The sequence below is a fragment of the Pantherophis guttatus genome, chromosome 5 (genome assembly GCF_059756535.1).
Source record: "Pantherophis guttatus breed Tessera chromosome 5, ASM5975653v1, whole genome shotgun sequence".
Taxonomy (NCBI): Eukaryota; Metazoa; Chordata; class Lepidosauria; order Squamata; family Colubridae; genus Pantherophis; species Pantherophis guttatus.
In genome coordinates this window covers 31,443,182-31,462,052 of record NC_142067.1, presented here as the reverse complement: position 1 = coordinate 31,462,052, position 18,871 = coordinate 31,443,182, and the positions used below count along the sequence as shown (strand labels likewise).

At 38.2% G+C, this 18,871-nt stretch overlaps 2 protein-coding genes across 7 annotated transcripts in view; one reads left to right on the top strand and one right to left on the bottom strand.

Moving 5' to 3' along the window:
• The first annotated feature begins 830 nt into the window (after window positions 1–830).
• ZDHHC23 (zDHHC palmitoyltransferase 23) lies at window positions 831–15,112 on the top strand. Of its 3 annotated transcripts, none has more exons than XM_087894822.1 (5): window positions 831–1,098; window positions 1,212–1,663; window positions 3,798–4,502; window positions 5,583–5,750; window positions 12,120–15,112. In XM_087894822.1, exons 2-5 carry the CDS (start codon window positions 1,518–1,520, stop codon window positions 12,169–12,171), a joined length of 1,071 nt encoding a protein of 356 aa, XP_087750948.1. In that variant the 5' UTR covers window positions 831–1,098; window positions 1,212–1,517; the 3' UTR covers window positions 12,172–15,112. The 3 variants fall into 3 exon arrangements, with proteins under 3 accessions (XP_087750948.1, XP_034267652.2, XP_087750947.1); XM_034411761.3 differs by lacking the exon at window positions 12,120–15,112 and adding an exon at window positions 7,388–9,454 and having other exon boundaries at window positions 999–1,098; window positions 1,196–1,663; XM_087894821.1 differs by lacking the exon at window positions 12,120–15,112 and adding an exon at window positions 7,388–9,454 and having other exon boundaries at window positions 1,005–1,098.
• CCDC191 (coiled-coil domain containing 191) overlaps window positions 9,915–18,871 on the bottom strand; it is a 21,748-nt gene continuing 12,791 nt past the window's right edge. For 3 of the 4 annotated variants that reach the window (XM_034411751.3, XM_087894817.1, XM_087894818.1), the window contains 6 exons: window positions 18,538–18,620; window positions 17,566–17,667; window positions 16,522–16,662; window positions 15,623–15,775; window positions 15,143–15,297; window positions 9,915–13,102 (listed from right to left, as the gene is read on the bottom strand). In XM_034411751.3, the coding sequence (XP_034267642.2) occupies window positions 12,970–13,102; window positions 15,143–15,297; window positions 15,623–15,775; window positions 16,522–16,662; window positions 17,566–17,667; window positions 18,538–18,620 (767 nt within the window). In that variant the 3' untranslated portion in view covers window positions 9,915–12,969. Of the gene's footprint in view, window positions 13,103–15,142; window positions 15,298–15,622; window positions 15,776–16,429; window positions 16,663–17,565; window positions 17,668–18,537; window positions 18,621–18,871 lie in introns of those variants that run through there. The other variant, XM_087894819.1, reaches the window with a different exon arrangement.

The window sequence follows — 18,871 nt, the reverse complement described above, 5'->3', positions numbered from 1 at the left end:
AATCCATTCCTACTCCCACACCATTCAAAGAGCGTTCATTCCAAATTGCATAGCTAAAAGAGATTCTCAGTCATCCAGGTCATGGTTGTCCCAAAGGTGCTTCTGCAGGAGGCAACTGGGCTTTCTCGTTTTTTCTTTGAAGACGTTTTGCTTCTCATCCAAGGTTCTTCAGCTCTGACAGAATAATCAGATACAGATTAACAGAAGGGACCTTATAGGTCATCTAGTCCAACCCCACCCCCCATCCCCCGCTCAAGCAGGAGACCCTACACCATTTCTGACAAATGGCAGTCCAATCTTTTCTTGAAAGTCTCAAGTGATGAAGCTCCCACAACTTCCAAAGGCAACTTCTGTTCCATTGGTTGATTGTTCTCACTGTCAAAAAGTTCCTCCTCATTTCTAGGTTGAATCTCTCCTTGGTCAGTTTCCATTCCATTATTGGAAATATATCCTCCTTCCATTCCCCATCATGCTGTCACAGCTGATGAAGCTTCTAGGTCAGAGGTCTTGCTGGAGCATAGCTGGCTGGAGAATTCTGGAAGTTGAAGTCCACAAGTCATAAAGCTGCCAAGTTTGAAGACCTCTGTTCTAGGTTGAGAAGCGAAACGTCTTCAAAGAAAAAAAAAAAGACAGTCCAGTTGCCTCCTGAAGAAGCACCTTTGGGTCTACGCTCACAGATGTTCTCCAGGGCAAGCCTCGGCACTAACTGGGATGAAGGTAAACCACGCCTTCGCTATCTTCCCGGCTGTGGGCCGATCTCCGTGATGTCACAAAGGGGAAACAAAAAAAACAGAAGACAAGACCGGCGTTGTAAAGAAGCCGGAAGCTTCAGGTTGCCGTGAGGACACTTAGGGGAGAACTGCAAGAAGGGAGGGGTCGTGCCTAGAAAGCAGGAGTGCTTAAAATAAAACAAGGCGGAGCGTGTCGAGAATCCCACCAATCGCCGCGGCCAAAGGAAAGGGGGCTCTGGGAGCCTTCCTTCCTTCCTTTCCTTCCTTGCTTTCAACGGAGTTGAAACTCAGAACCGCCACGAGAGTCGCGGGGCGCGGGAGTCACGGACTTGGCAAGAATTGCTTACAATGAAGGTTTGCTCTCATGGTAACTGTGATAACGTATACTTATTATAATTATAATTAAATTATAATTATTATTAATACTGGTAACTGTAATAAGGAATCCTGTGCTCTTTCTAAAGGATCCATTCCTTTCAGGAATCCTGTATTGCTCGGTCGCAGGTAGTTAAGTGGAGTTACTAATAAGCGGAGTTACCCTGGAGAAAGTCTTTCCGCCCGGGAGCGTTTTACCGACGACTTTTGTCTGGGCGAATCTTTTTTCAAAATTCAGCGTTCGACGACTTAACTTTCACCCCAGAGTTTTATAAAGCGTTGAACGGTCCTCGGTCTGATCGGAAAGCTGGTGTCTCTACCCACCCACCCACGCACCCACCCTCTGTCACGCTCCTTTTCCGATGGTCGGAGCAAGGTCCCGTTGTTGTTGCTACCGTACGTGGCTGAAACATGGTCAAACGGGCAGGGAAACGAGCGAGAGCCCAGGAGGTGGAAGATACGCTCTGTTGCTGCGAGTATCTCGATCGGAAGGGCCAAAGGAGCCACCTAGCGGCGTGTCTCTGCGAATGCGAGGACCTCGACGAGTGCTGTGAAAGGTAAAGAGGGGGTGGGGGTGGGGGCTCTTTCTGAGGATTTCCTCAAGCTTGAGATTCGTGGCTATGGACATGTTACTGGCCTTGATGGGTAGCAGTGGTGGATTTCAAAAAAATTTACTACCGGTTCTGTGGGTGTGGCTTAGTGGGCGTGGCATGGCTTGGGCGTGGCAGGGGAAGGATACTGTAAAATCTCCATTCCCACCCCACTCCAGGGGAAGGATACTGTAATATTTCCATTCCTTCCCCAATCCCGGGGAAGGTTATTGCAAAATCCCCATTTCCTCCCGATCAGCTGGGACTTGGGAGGCAGAGAATAGATGGGGGCGGGGCCAGTCAAAATTTTTACTACCAGTTCTCCGAACTACTCAAAATTTCTGTTACTGTTTCTCCAGAACTGGTCAGAACCTGCAAAAACCCACCTCTGATGGATAGCTCTGGATTTTCATATGGTTTAGTATATGGTACCTGTCAGTGGTGAAATCCAATTTTTTTTACTACCGGTTTCTGTGGGCGTGGCTTGGGGAGCATGGCAGGGGAAGGATACTGCAAAATCTCCATTCCCCCCCACTCCAGGGGAATGATACTGCAAAATCCCCATTCCTACCCCACTCCTGGCGGAAGGATACTGCAAAATCTCCATTCCCACCTCAGGCCAGCCAGAGGTTGTATTTGCCGGTTCTCCGAACTGCTCAAAATTTCCGCTACCGGTTCTCCAGAACCTGCTGGATTTCACCCCTGGTACCTGTTAGGATAGATTGTCGGTCCCGCCCACATTGCTGATAGACTTAGACTAACTTTATTGTCACTTGAATGTACACTAATCAGCAAACATTAAAATGAAATTTCGTTGCATAGAGCTGTCAGAGGGTCCCCACCTCTAATATACTACATAAACACGACAAAATAAATAAATAAATAAAAATTATGCATATTCCCACATATATGACACAGAAAACAACATTGTCTAGTTTGGATGTATACGTGTACATGGTGAGAGAAACAAATCTTGTGAGTTTATCAGACGGATGGCATAGGGAACAAAGCTGTTACAGAATCTGGTAGTCCTGTTAGAAATACTTTGAAACCTATTCCCAGAGGGGAGCAACAGAAACAGACTGTGAAGTGGGTGTGTGGGGCCTCTAACAATGCTTTGAGCTCTAAGCACATAGTGCTTATAAGCAGTATCTTGAATGACAGGAAGCGAGCTTCCTATAATCTTCTCTGCTGTCCTTACACTCTCTGAATGGACTTTCTATCTGAGGCACTGCTGCCACCAAACCAAACAATGATGCAGTTTGTTAAAACACTCTCAATCATATCTCTGTAAAAAGTAGCCAGGACAGGAGGAGAAAGATGTGCTCTTCTCATCCAACAAGGAAATGCAGATGCTGGTTTGCACGCTTCACTAATGATGATGTGTGAAGAGACCAGTTCAGATTGTTACTTATCTGTATCCTCAGAAACTTAATACTGTTGACCATCTCTACAGCTGCATCCTTGATAACTCTACTACCTTTACTTGGTACTATTACCTGGTAGTCCAGGTGGATAAAAAAAGATTCTGTCTTCCCATACTGATGCCTTTCTGACTAATTAGGTCTACAGGTCCCTTCTTTCTGTGCAAATAGCCTTGTTGGTTAGTGATGCTATTGCCTTGCATAGGTTAAAATGTAAAAACAGAAGACGAACTTCCCACCAACTGTTGTATTTTTGCTGATAGCATGGATCGGTGTCCCCTGAATCATTGCCCTCCAAGTGTGTTGGGTTACAGTATTCATCACTGCTAGATTTGAAAGTGATGGGAATTGTGATCCAGTTCAATTAGCAGACAGTAGGGTGGAAGTGTTGAAATGTGACAGATGTTCTCTGCTGGATTATGATTCTACTTCCCTTGTGTGGGATGTAAAGAACAGAAACTTGTCTGGAGCTGGTGACTGTCCAAAGGTGCTATTGCTTTTTCTCATATGAACATGTCCTTAGAAAAGCATGCTTATCTCCTGTAAAAGTAGAATCTAAAGATTTTCTCCCTGTAAATTCTGATGTGGTGCAAGTTAATGTGACAGAAACTAGCAGAAATGTTATTTCGTGTTCTGTTTGGCCTAATATGAGCAGAATCTGTGCTTTTTCCTAACAGATGGATGACTTGCAAATCTTTACCTCCTGGAATATTGGAGAGAATCACAGAAACCTTCACCGATCGTTTCCATTTTCCATGGATTCGAGGGGCTGTAAAGATCGATATCAGCCTCCTTCCGCCAATCGTCTTGCTTCCTTTTTTCCTTCACATAGCAGCTTTGCACTTCCTTTTGGCCCTCGTCATCCTAATATCGCTTCCCATACTAGTACTATGGTATTACTACCTCACACATAGGAAGAAAGGTCAGACTCTCTTCTTCTTAAGCCTGGGCCTATTCTCCCTAGGTTACATGTACTATGTATTTCTCCAGGAAGTGGTTCCCCGGGGCCATGTGGCATACAGTCAGGTGGCTCTTCTTACTTGTGGGTTAATCCTGATGCTTGTAGCCCTACATCGAGCCAAGAAAGATCCTGGCTACCTTTTCAGCCAAATGAACAGCGACAAAGCACTTCACCAAGGCAGTTGCAGTAATAACATGTTCAATAAGAATGGCCTGGGAAACTCCAATGGGCTTTGCAGAGTACCTGCTTCGGGTGTTGCTGTACACACTAACACTGAGAGCTACTCCAGAATATTGGAAGCAGAGACAGGTCAGGGCTCAAAGGACTGGTGCACCAAATGTCAGTTGGTTAAACCAGCTCGAGCTGGACACTGCCGAATATGTGGCAGGTGTGTGAAGAGATTGGATCATCACTGTGTCTGGTACGTTCCTTAGTTGGCCTTGATGTTTTTTCCTAACGCTTCTGTTGCCAGCAAGCTGTAGTTCTCTCTGAAATATTGTTCTACCTTGGTTTTATCTATACGTGAGTGGTTCCATAGACTTGTTATCTCTGTTGAACAGACTGGGTTCCTAAGCCTTTATCTTTGGGCTGCCTTTTGTTCGCCGTTAGTTGGGGAATTTCTGTTCAAAGTTATAAATATCAGTGTTCCCATTACTACCCAGAGGCGGCAGAAGTGAAATACAGGGTTTTCTGCAGGTAAATCATACCATCAGGATGTAAGAGTTGAAGGGACTTTGGATATCGTCTGTTATAGCCCCCTGTTTAATGCAGTATGAGCTCTACGACCGCAGAGCATTATTACTAATTTTCCAACTCGCATGAAAGAAACCAGAATGATTTCTTTCAGAGCTTCACATATTCTGTAGGGTAGAAAAGCAGAGTTATCTGCACATTTAAATTGCTTCCATGGATATAAAGCTTATCAAAGATTTGGAATGATTTCCTTATAAAAAAACTGACATGGAACTTGGCAGAGGTGAACAGAAGAGCAGATTAAGGTAAGCAGACAGTGAATGGTGTGCAGCATCTGCTACATTGGACAATTCTTACCCAAGTTCATTTTATAAAGATTAGTGCAAGGCATTTGTTAAATAGCAAGCACATAGTCTTTGAAGCATATGAATAGAATTTATGCACGTTTGGGGCATACAATTTTTTGGAATATAGATCATAAACAATTCTGGTTGAGATTGTTCCTGTTTCAGCAATGAGATCTTTTTGGTAGCAGCTCCTCTTAAGCAATACAGCATGTTCCTCAGTTATATTTATACAAGTGTCTCTTGAATACCCCTCCCCATATCTGCTTCCTTTTCTGATTTGACACCTGTACCTTTTCTTTCATCCAAATCACAAAGTAGTTGTGTTTACTTTGTAAGCTGTGAATAGACGGTTATTTCAGATTTTTTAAAAAATGAAGTCAAGTATTTAATGGGCACTTTGGATTCTACCTTTTTCTAAATCATGTTACTATAATATCATATTTCTCCTTTGTTTCTTGGAGGATTAACAACTGTGTTGGAGAACAGAACCATCAAGCTTTTGTCCTTGCCCTCTTCCTTTTTCTGCTCACTTCAATATATGGGATTTCTTTGACTTTGGATACCATTTGTAGAGGAAAAAACACCCTCAGTGCTCTGTTCTACTGTCCTGGTGTCTATGGAGAATACAGGTGAGAGAAATGCTCACTAACTTGATAGGATTAAGTCAAGATAATCCCTAGAAGAAAATTGTGGGAATTCTGTGGTTTTTTTAGTCTATGGAATAGTTTTATTTGCTCATTTACATGAGAAATTTTGCATGTTCATAAGGAAAATGTAATTGCTTTCCAATGTGATGCATTGGGAGCTTAATGTTACATATTCTTCTGTGGAGGAAATTTCCATCTTCTCACTTTTTTTGACTGCTAGCGAGAGTTCTCATACTTTGTTCTTTCTTGTCTTTTTTAGTTGAAAAGAGTATAATTCTCTAGCTTCACTTATATGGGGTATGCTTCCACGTTGGCTTACTTTTTTTAATAATCCGTATTGGGTTAAAATCTTGAGTTTATTTAAGTTATTTCTGGAGAAAAAAGTTAAACCATTTATATGCAGTCATTTTAATTCTATCTTTCCTCCCTAAAATAGTCATAGATGTGTGCTAAAAAGAGTAAAATGATATCACATAAAGTAACTGGCAATAACATTGATAGGGCATTTAGAAAGGTAACAGGTGCATACCGAAGGACTGAAGTATCCTTCTAGATCAGTGGTCACCAACTGGTGGTCCATGGACCACTGGTGGTCCGCAAGAAAATTTTGGTGGTCCGCAGAAAAATTATTTGCATTTTTTATATTGCACTAAATCAGTGGTCCTCAATCTATGGCCCCTGGGCCGGATCGTGCAATGAACGTTTGTGTTGCTACAGAGAGTCTCCCCCTTCAGGGTATTTTTCTGCGGGTCAGAGGGGGGCAGAAATTTTGACTTGGGGTCTGCTTTGGCCTCCTGGTGCGGGGCTTTGGGTGAAGGCTGGAGGGAAGTGCCGCTGGTGGCGAAGAGCCCAAGGGTCTTGTTCCAGTGAGACAGCATCATGGCCTGGAACTGGCTGACCATCTTAGCCCGCTGAGCTTCCAGGCGCCGGTACCTGGAAGATCCCGCAGATCTTCCCTCTGCTTGGAAAGCCTATGCTCGTAGTCCTCAGTGAGAGGCTTCTGCTGAGCCTCCTTCTCGGTCAGATCCAATTTGAACTGAGTGGGCTGTTTTGCCAGCTCTTTCTCGTGGTGGCTGCTTAGCTCCAACAACTGCTTCCTGTTGGGGCCCTAAGGAACCCGGGCAGGGAGGCGAGGGGTGGCAAGTAGAGGCTTGCAAGGCACCACTTGTTATGAGTTACATTGAATTGGCCACGCCCACCCAGTCATATGACCACCTTGCCACCCCCACCCAGCCGGTCATTAGGCAGATCATATTAGTGATCCGTGGGATTTAAAATTATGAATTTAGTGGTCCCTGAGGTCCGAAAGGTTGGGGACCCCTGTTCTAGATCAGCTTTATACTAAAAAAAGGGAAACAAACACATCACCAGGGGGAGAAGTGATTTGGTGGCAGAGAGTCACCACAAATAATTCCATCTTGTATGTTGTTAGAATAAGAATATTCATTTTATTCCCATATTTAATCTAACAAATTAGGATTCGATGCTTTAAAATTATACACATGGCTTACTTGCTACTGCAGTTTACCAGAAATAGGAGAATGCTCCAGACTAGCAATGGGAAATAATTTTTGTTCATGAACTTTTGTATTAATCATGCCTTTCTGTTCCTTATTTAGTTCAGCCCTGACATTCACCTGTGTATGGTATTGCGCCATTGTAACTTCTGGTATGAGCTACATCCTTCTTCTTCAGCTCTTGAATATCAGCTGTAACATGACTGAGAGGGAAGCTCGCATTGCATTACGGGAGAATACTGGAAGGAGGTTATTATGGGGTACGATGGTTGATACGGGACAATATAATCAAGGTTTTCTATCCAATTGGATCCAGTTTTTCACGTTGCGCTCATCTGATCTGCAGCAGAGTGCTGAGGATGTCGTATGAAGGAATTTTTAACTATTAACTTTATCATGTATCAAAAGGCGTTCTGGGCAAATAGCTCTCATCTCTTGCAAATGAAGACTGGCGCACGAAGATCCTTTTAAAGCCATATAGCAAAGTGCAATACCACTTTCTCAAAAACATGCATATGCCAAATGTTTTGCAGGAAGACCTTGGTATGATTGGGATTGCTTATATTCTTCACTTGATACCTATTAGTGTCAGGTGAGGAAACAGAAATATAAAAACAACCATCACAAGTGAAAGAAGCAGAGACTTCCCTGTTGAGGTCGATGTGACCTTGAAGTTTTAGCATTTCCTTGAAGGCAGCACATACTTTCTGTTCTCAGCTCATTCTGTGGCATATATGGATATATGAATCAGGTGGTCAGAGTATTATGCTGGGAAGTCATAGATTTGAGAGAGGCAGTGTCATATGGTTACAACAAAATGAGTTTCCTTTAATACATTGTTTCTTTATAGAGCATTTATTGTGAGGGCAAAGGTATTCAACTCTGAGCAGAAGAGTTTCACTCCACAACTTTCCAATTTGTCAGTTATGAATTAGATACAGTATAACAGAGTTGGAAGGTACCTTGTAGGTCATCTAGTCCAACCCACTGCCCAAGCTGGAGGCCTACACCGTTTCTGAAAGATGGCAGTCTAGTCTCTTCTTGAAAGCTTCCAGTAATGAAGCTCCTACAACTTCCGAAGGCAAGCGGTTCCATTGGTTGATTGTTCTCACTGTTAGAAAATTTCTCCTTATTTCTAGGTTGAATCTCTCCTTGATCCTGTTTTTTTTTTTTTTTTTTTTTTGTGGAGACGCATGTTGGTTATAGGAGTGATCCTGATATGTTATTTTCAGGTTCTGATTTTTCTATTTGGAATTCCTGTCTTCTTTGGATTCACACCCCAAATTTAACAGGCTGCATACTTAATTTTATGCATTTCTCTGATGCAAAGATAGTTATTAACTGGATAGTGGAGAAGGTTCTCAGTGTCGTTTAATCATGATGTATTGTAGCCAAAACACTTGGATTTTTTAAAACTTGATTGTTATAAACCCTGAATTTTGTTAATGGATATAAGAAATTAAAAAGGGAACTTCCCTCATTTTTATGCTTTTACCAAAAAAAGGAAGAGCTCTCCAATGTTGTACTCTTTAATATCTTCGCATTACAAGAGCAGAGATATATAAGTGCCTATAAGATGGGCTTTTTTTAAAGCTGTGATTTGCATAGCTGATTTAGTATTTTTTTTTTATTACTTGCTTACTTTGAGAATATGATTGCTTTTAATTAATATACTTATCCCTTGCCTTAAAATGGCTCATAATGAACAATGTAAGATCAGAATTGCAAAAGCTATTTCTGCATTAATTTAATTGGTTCATATATTTATATGAACTGCCCAGAGTTGCTGAGAGTCAGATGGGTTATGTTTTTTTCCCTTCATTCATTTGTGTCTGATTCTCGAAGACTGCCTAGACAAGTCCCTGCAATTTCCTTGGCAAGTTTTTTTTCAGGGGCCATTGCCTCCTTCCCAGGGCTGTGATAGTGACCAGCCCAGGTCATCCAGCAGGCTTTGTGCCTAAGGCAAGAATAGAAGTCACAGTCTCCGGTTTCTAGCCTGATGTCTTAACACCAAACTCTAAGCTCTCATATATTAAATAAATAAATGAAGTAGCTAGTAAAAGCCCTTAAAACATCCAAATTCAAAAATCATGTAAAATCAACAACTACTTTTGATTGAAAAAAAATATTGCAAATTGCAAGTGATTAAAATCGCAGCTGATTATGGATCATCAGCCTAAGTGTGGTTTCTTGTTTGAGGGCCGTATAAAAAATCCATCAAACTGAATTTTAAACATTTTAAATCATACAAGTATGATTTGTAGAACTACAATGCAATCAAATTGTGAAAAAAAGTCCAATTATATTAAGAAAAACAGTTGTTTGGAGAATTAGGAACTGTAGAAAATGTAGCTCCAGTTCTTTTTCTCTGTTATAAAGATGAACATATGCTAGATTATTTTTTTGCAGTTGTTGGCATTTGCTAAAATTCGCAAAATATATATATGAATCATATATATTATACATGCACGCACACATCTCAACAGAAATATCATTCTAAAGATGATATTAACACCATTATAGGATTATATTATGTACATGCTAAAGTCTAATAAAAACCTGGTAATCTTCTAAGTAGCTAGCCAGTAACAAGAAACAAAATCCTTAAATTTTTAAAACACACATATAATTCCAGCTTCTCAGTTTTAATATTGGCTTGAAATGGTAAAATATACATATTTATAACAACCAAAAATATGTTTTAGATAGTGTAGATAGCTATACTTGGAAGAAATGATTACTAATAATGCTTAAGAGGGTTCCCTCCCCCTCCAAAGCACTAAAATGGCAAAGTTGCCTCCATGCCTGACTCTCACAGAACCCCAAAGGTGTAAAATATTGCTGTCAGAACACAATCTGGAAAGGCTAGACATTGACAATAAATATCTTGTAGTATGAAGGAATGTTGCAAGGAACAACGGAAAATGTTAAAAATCCCCAATCCCCAATTGTTTAGCTTTTCTTGGGAAAGTTGAAAGGACCTGTCTCCTGAATGTCAGAAATATAAAGCACAATTTTTTGAAGAAAAGAGTGGCCATGTAAAGACAATTCAATGTAGCTACAATTAAGCTAACTGAAAGTGACTTCTAAGCACTTATTGCGTATTGCAGTGAAGTAGAATATAATCTAGAGTGAAACTAGTCACTTAGCTACCGAGATGAGTAGTGCCTAAATTTGATAAATACCAACTAGCCTTTGGAATTCTACAATTCTGAAACACTTAAGATTGTATTACAGCATTTTCTATTTAAAATATCTTCTGTGTTACTCAGTCAATTCCAGTCTAGAGGTTATGGTGAACTTTGAAGGAGCAGGCTTCCTGTGTTGCTTTCGTTGATCAAGATCAAATGTTAGTAATATAGAAGTTTTACTGTGAGCTCATTAGGAAGCAGAAGCTCCTTCGTATTTATGCAATAATTGTTCCATTGCCATATTTCTGACTTAAGTAATATATATCATAGCTCACACAAATATTATTTTAATGGTGCTTTTTTATTTTATACCAAATTAGTCTTTAAAATAATTTGAGATAAGAATGCTTTCTAAAGCAAGAAATACCTGCCTAACAATCTAATGTCTTAAATGTTCTCTGATTTTAATCAAATCATGAATGTATTTTGCTCTTGCAGGATAGTATCAAAGTTTTTTCCCCATATATATAAATATCTTTTTCAAAATCTGTTTTTCCATCTCACTGTACAGTAGAGAACATTAAGAAAACAGGACATTTTCTTTCTTGTTGGTTTACAATTTTTAGATTTCCCCCCCACAGTTGGAATATGTGATGTATATTATAAAATTGCTTCTATCTGAACTATTTATTTAATTTTGAAATATTTTATCTATAAATTTGATTGCATAGTGGAGTATTTATTTTTATAACCTTAATGTTTGCTATTAATACGTTAAATGTTTAAATTATATTAAGTGAATAAAGCTATAGTACAATGTCATCATTAAAAACAGTGATTCAATAAACCACATTGGCTATCTTTTTCATTTGTTCTTTTTATGTTTTTTAAATATGAGGATGAGGGGAAAGATGGGTTAAGTTTTATATGTATACTGATAAACCTAATTGCTAATAAGTTGCAGGGAATGGAGGGAATTTAATGTTTTATACTCAGAATTTTTGAAGCTTGAAATAAAAAGTATGATTACTAACTATGCAGTTAAACATTATTTGATAAAAAATTAGGGTACTGAATAGGGATTTTTTATAAACTTCCCTAGAATAAACTTCCATATAAACTGTAGAAAAAAACTTGTATAAATTTATTCTATGTGTGATTTCTAATAATAGATGAATACATTTGAACTACAAATGGAAGAATAGCATTTAAAGCTGTCCCTATTTGTCCTTAAAGAATGAATATTTTTTGAGGCAAAGCAAACTTGTGGATGACCAGCAAATGGCTCTTTAGATTTAGAGGTCTTATATATGGATGGATTGTGAACCATCAAGCTAATGTGAACTCTTAGTGACCACATAAACCAATAATGATTGGTTTGCCACAATGGAGTATTATACTGATATATAATTAATAATCAAGGGCAAACTGGGCTACATTTTGCAAAGAGATCAGTGACTTGCCCATGGTACTATAAATGTGGCACAAAGGAAGCCAAAACTAGCTTCCAAAACTAAAGAAATTCCACATTTGAAAGCAAAGTTCCTGGCCGGAATTCTTGTATTAACACTTTTAACATTTTTCTTAATAAAAATTACTAATCCAGTTTTAGAGATAATTTATTTCTTTGCTGTTTTTCTATTATAACTTTTTGTAGTTATAATTGTTACTAAGGTGATTTGACCTTCATGTTTCTAATTCAGTTTTCAGCCAAAAATTATCAGCTGTAGAATGAAAATTCCATCTGGAAGTTGAAGTGTTAACAGTTTAGAAACTCAGAATATGTGAAGCAGCAACAGAATTTTGTAGGCAACAAGGGAGACTGACAACTGGCAAATTCCAGGGCTTCAGGTGGCTGAAGGAGGATGCATATGAATGTGAGAAACAAATCTTCCTTTAAAAGTGACTGACTTACAAATGTGTAAATATAACATACAGAACTTTACCATGTGCCTCAAATCTGGGATTAACTACTGCACTTTTCAAAATAGATATAACAATGACCCTTCTAGGCAATTGATGTTGTGTGTCATGAATGCCAAAACAATAGTTATTACAGTATTTCTAGTTACAGTAACAGTGAAAGGCATTTGTATGGATTACCTTAGTTGTCTAGAGAGCACAGAAGTGTATTCCAACATTGTGGAAACTGATTGTCTCACAGCAATTGGGGAAAAGACCAAGGGTAGCTGGTATTGATTAACTGGTTGCTTTTGCATTTATATTACAGCTGTTTGAGATAGATAACAAAATGTCTTGATGTGGGTGTATGCAGATAGTAAGGACCATAACTATGTTCACACCATGAGCTCTTAACAGCTGAACAGCAATAGACAAATTCTGTTTTTAAGGTCAATTCTGATTGCAAAGCAGACATTCATAGGATTTCCCTTGCAAACCAAAGATACTGCCACATTGTTGATAGAAGGAAAAAGGCAAACAGGAATGAGTTTACTGAAATGGTGCTACAGAGACAATCTCAAGAGGAAATTTGCCTCATGGACTTTTTTCCCCTTCCAAGTTTTATTTGTCCTCTAGTCTGAAATTCTTTTGTCATGCTTGGAAATCTGGCAAAATTTCAGATACTCTCTTTCTTAGCTTTTCTAGTCTTTCTTCTTTTTTTCTTTCCTCTTTCATCTGATCTGGGTACTGTTGCCAGGCTCTGAATGCAAGTAGTATCATTCTCCTGTATCACAAAAATGTTTAAAAGAGGGAAAATAACAACAGAATTGTAAGAAGGCATGCGTATGTTTATTTTTTAAAAAATATTCTCATACTTGCCCCATATTGAATAAACAGCTTTAAAATATGCTATTATGTTGAGGCAGAGATGTACTATAAACAATGTACTATTTCCTCCTTATTTTTTAGGAACATGTCAGCTTGTTGGATAGGGAATTTCCATAGAGAAAAGAGATGCTAAATGTCACTAGTCTCTAGACCAGGGCTGTCAAACTCCCGGCCCACAGGCCAGATGCATCACATGCTGGCCACGCCCATGCCCGGTTTAGCGAAGGGGGGGGAGAAAGTCCCGATACATCACATGACACAGCCGTGACAACTTGAGTTTGACACCCTTATATAAAAGATACTGAAAGTTTTTCCTTATCTATGTAGAGAACTAGTTGCCAAGATTTTATACCGTCTGAAACGGTATGTCAAACATAACAGTGGTTTCATTTTCATGAAAGTGAACTGAATGTTCAAGGGCCTATGTAATCCAGCATTCTGTATTATATCTCACAGATAGGGACAAGAGGGCAGTAACTGAATTTGCTCTAGAAAAACAGGTATTTAAATAGTTAAATATCATCAGAAAACTTTGATTCTTACATTGTTCATCATTCTTTACAAGTGGAATATATTGCTAATAGTTTTTAATTATTAGGTTGCATTTCACTTTTTCTTTCAAAAATATATTAATCCCACACCTTTCTATCCCTGTGAAGTAAATTAAACAGAGAATGAGTTTTGTGGCTACGTGAGGATGTGAGTCTCTCAACTCATTTTATCACTAATCAATCACACTGCCTTCCAAGAGACCTTTATGCATAGATGTTTCTTTTCCATTTATAATTTTTATTTGTGGTTTTTTAAAACTAAGTGATACACTCAAATAGACTGAGTCATACATTTAGTATTCTCTGTGGTTTGGTCTGAAAAATCTCAGAATCCTCTTCCTTTTTAATTCAACAGATTACAAGAAAAGGATTTGGAATCCTGTCTATATTTTGTAATATAATTTTCCCCATGAATAGTAAGATTCTGATTTTATTCAGTCTAAAATAAGGCTGTTCTGTTTAGCATAGAGCAAAGCCCATATATTAGTAAAAACACCTATCATTAGACACATATTTAGTCAAACATTAAACATACTGTCTTCAAACAGAAATGAGCCTTGTAAATAATGCAAGACAACTTTTGATAAATCTCAGTACTTTACAAGAAAAAGCTGAATACAGTAGATTCTGTTGCAAAGAAAGGACCATAGATGTTCCCATGAAAGACAGTAAATGTTATGTACAACTCTAAGGGAACTTTATTTAGTTTTTAAGTCTTGCATAAAGGCTGTTGCTTAGAATTTTTTTTCCTATGATGATAAATGAATATGGAGTTTCCAAATGAAGTGTGTTGATAGAGAAAATGAACTGAAATTAAGTTTATTAATTTCAATTCAGTACTACCCTGGTACTGGGTTTGCCAAATTTATTCAATGGCTGGTGATTCTCAGCATCTGCACCAAATAACAAGAGGATAGACATATGCTAGAGCTGCACTTCTACATTGTGTTATGTAGAAGTTAAACTTCTAAAAAAGCATTGAATTCAGTAGAGGATACCTTTGAATAGTATTGTATTGTTAGGAGTACTAGCTTTCTGTAGAGCGAAATATGGGCTGAACAGTAAGCAATAACAGCCTATAGCCCAAGCACATTGCTAGAAGAAGGGAAGAACCAGATTTTCTATCTGGTATGGTTCATTCTGTTTAGTGATATAGTTATATGGCTGGTTTGTACACAAAGATAAATTTAACATATAAGTTGTATCTAAATTACATATCCTCGAAGCATGATTTGCATCTTGTTTCCCAGAACAAAGAAATGAATGCATGCACACACACAATGTTCAGATGATTCCAAAGGAACCTAAAGAACAAGGAACATACTGTAGAATTCTTGCAATAAATACAATCTAAATGAAAATGCCTTTCGTATATTCATTTTTACCTATTAAAGTATTGATCTGCGGTCTTTTGTTTCGCCCACAATATACTTTTCTCCTCATTTACCAAATCAAACCAAGAGCCAAATAACTTCTTCTTTAGGGTAGTTTCATGCATTTTGCTCGCACTCTCTTCCAGAGTAAGTGTGTAATCCTTATACTGAAAGAAGTCCAATGAAAGGAAAAAGGTGTCACTCAATTACTGTATGTTTACATTTTATACAACAACATAGCAACAGAAGTAGGTGGAAGAAACAAAATATTCTACTGCATGTGTCAAAGGAAAAAACCCTCACAATGCACAAATGTGAATGTACAATTCAGCATGTGGTATGATACACACAAAAAAATATGCTTTATGCTCCCTCCGTCTTCATTACTTCAAACTCCTGGTCTCCAGTCTAGATTAGATTAGAATCTTTTAGAAAATGCCTACAACTACTTTTTTAAAAAAAATATATATATATACCTTCCCTCTTGCTCACCTTTATCCAACACCTGAACGATCTTCTAAGCAATTGAGAGCAATGGAGACCCTCAGCTTGAGCTATTTTCCTTGAATGTATTTCTTGCATATGATGAAGCCAGGCAAGAAGACATTTCTGCTGCAACGTAGTACAGTGATGACTTTGGGCCATCTAAATTCAGAGATCAAGAAAAGACATGGTTACTGGTATAAATGGATGCAAGGGCGGTCCTGTAACTAAGGTTGTGTCATTGAAACATCACTGACCAGGCCCCTTTTATTATGTCCAATGACCAAGCTGCATAGATTCCCAGAGCAAGCACATTCTTTTTTCTCCATTTCAACTTTATAGTCTGACAGCACAATTGCATCTTCAGTTATTTTAGCTGGAAATATGCCTAGAACTCAGGGCATTCATATGGATACTTGATTTGTGGGTAGTTCACATATTTTAAAAGCCATTCAAAATATATTGTTAATTTAAACACTAACTTAAACGTAAATGAGCTCCATAGCCCCAATTTTGGAAAAAATTGCTCCTGCTATACAAGGCATTTCTGCAAATGCTGTCACAGTCTGACATTTGTCTTTTGGGCCAGAACATTTGGGGATGCTAATTATAACACTCATTCTGGATTGCTATTATATTTTCCCTTCTTTTAAACTTGTCTTCAGATATTTTGTTGGATCCACAGAATTTTTTAAAGCTTTTTCCATCAAGGCTGTATAAACTAGGCTTAGAGAATGGTTCCTTTTTGCTGTGTTAGTCCATGCATTATCATCACAACACAGAAACCTGATTTGATGAAAAAACCTTTTCACTCACCAACACTTCACACACTGGAAAATAGCAGAGGATTCATCTTCAGCACATGAAACTATCTTTTCCAAGATGGCCAGTTTTAGTCTAGTTCTTACCACCATGTTTTCTTCAGATTGCTCTGTAAGTCTCTTCCAGGCCTTTAACCTCTGTTTGAGCAGAACCTTAATGTAATGGTCTTCAGCTTTGGATAAAAGTTGCTGTTCTCTCTCTAGCCTTCTCTGTTTTTCCAGTTCTTTCTGTAATTAACAAATCAGAAAAGCACAGTTTAGAGAATTTGACCAGTTCATTAAAAATAGTACTATTTCTTGGGCAAACAAGTAAAACTCATGTGCTCAGTTGTTGATTTCTTTCTGAACTGCAGGAAATGGAGATATTGTTGCGGTCATCTACATGGCTCCAAACGTCATTACCAAAAGCATTTCCTTCATGCCTATCTGCATCATTTTGAATAGGCCATCTTTTTGCAATTAGGGTGACTATTCTGTGTGACTATACATACAGAATGACCACTGCAGTTTCATGTTTGGGAAGTTGCAAAACCTCCGGCATTACCATTTTGAGCTTCAGATCTTCCAGGCCTTATTTCTGCCTTTGTTGTTGCTTTCTCTATCTACTATTTACCCTTGTCAACTCTAAGACTTCCAAAAAAAAAAAAAAGTCAACTAGCATTACCAGCAGTTTTCACTTGCTTCGCCCTTTCCCCCTAGACAGGATAAGATTGAAAGAGCAAGGGCATCAAATGACAGGGGCAAGAAAGTCACTCATTCATACATCAGAAGGTTCATTTGAGGGCATACAGTCTAAATATTCCTCCCAATCTGCCACCAACTGTTTGAACATAATCTCATTCAGAAGCTTTGAATCATTTAAGCAACAATGCCAGGCTGGCTTAATTCTAGAACACTGGACTGTTGTCCCATTACTTTATGTTACAGCAATTAATATGGCTTTGATGTAGGGGTGTTTAAAATAATTTTTATGAAATGGTGAAAGTATTTTTTTTCCTCAGCAGCTTTGACACTGCTTGAATTGAATTTTGTAATGGTGCCATTACAAAATCATACTGAAAAGCCAGTTTAAACTAGTGTTTTATCACTAATAGATCTGTGAGATAGTTGGTAGCACAATCTTCCACTCACCATTTGCTGCAATTTCTTCTCTTCTCGCCTCTTCTCTAATTTAGCCTCTTTTTCTGCTGCTTCTTGTCTTTCACGTTCTTCTTCTTTGGCTTGCATCTCAGCCTTAGGATTGTATAGAACAAGACAAGCTAAATCATATTTAAATCCCTGTCCCGAAGAAACACAGATGTTCCAAAGCAGATGCCTACCTAAATAATGATGTGTGTTTTACAGACAAAAGGGGTAAAAATAATATTTTACTCAAAATCCTTTTCAGCAATGGTGGAGAAAGAATAGGTTTACCAGCAGTAATTAGTCAGGAAACCTACACATTTCAAAGCAGGTTTTCACTTGTAAAATATAAATATCAAAAACAAGTAATCACCATTATAACTTGTTAATTGGAGATGAAGTCTAGTTAGGTAAAAAGTTTAATTTTTTAAGTCTAAACTAGTGGGTTGCAAAATTGTTTGCTGTTTTATTGAAGAAAAATAGAGGGATTTTAGATGCATCTTATACACTTTCTATTTTATCCATCTTCTCAGAAAATGTCTGGTTTCTATGCTGGGAAGAAAAAGATGAAGTGCCTTTCTCCCCAAACATGCTCTCTTGCTTGCATGCAGTGTCTCCTCATCTATAAAACTTATCATCTGCTCTTCAGTATAAAATGTTATTTTCATGTTAAGGTAAACCAAGTTCGGGGGCCAGGATATTAATTTATTAAAGCTCTGGCATGTGTATATAGTTTATAGAGTGAGACTGAAATTTTTATAGATGCCTCAGCTTGGAATGTGGTTTTATTTTGGTTTTAAGTGGTTTGTAATTTGTTTTATATTCACTGCCTAATTTCCTTGGCTAGATGGAGGGCCACAGAAATTTGATTAAAAAATAAAAGGCTAATAAATAAAATTTCATGTTTGTATTTTAAACATTATATTGGTCCTTTTATTGTCTACCTGCTGGATATTCAAGTCGGAAACTAGTTTTACTTGCCAGCTTTTCGTCTTCTCGCTTTTTTTTTGCTTCTTCCAATTGTTTCCTTCGTTCTGCTCGCTGAACTGCTCTCTCTTCCATAGCTAAACATTTAGGAGATGGCGTACAATGAGTATAAATTAAATTTGAAGCATGCAGAGTTTTGCTTTAAATTTTCTTTCTGACTGATCCATATCAAACTAGCTCAATATGTTCTCTCTCTCTCCCTCTCCCTCTCTTTCTTCCCCCACTCCCTTCCAAAGGTCACTAAACAAATGATTGTTAAAGACTACATGTATTTTAAGGCAACTTACTTACCAGTTAAAGAAGTTGGACAAGTCTATGCCATTCTTCA

Coding starts and splice junctions, on each gene's coding strand:
- ZDHHC23 (XM_034411761.3), top strand. CDS start 1,518: ATGGTCAAACGGGCAGGGAAACGAGCGAGAGCCCAGGAGGTGGAAGAT. Junction 1,664..3,797: donor CTCGACGAGTGCTGTGAAAG/GTAAAGAGGGGG, acceptor TTTTCCTAACAG/ATGGATGACTTGCAAATCTT. Junction 4,503..5,582: donor TTGGATCATCACTGTGTCTG/GTACGTTCCTTA, acceptor TGTTTCTTGGAG/GATTAACAACTGTGTTGGAG.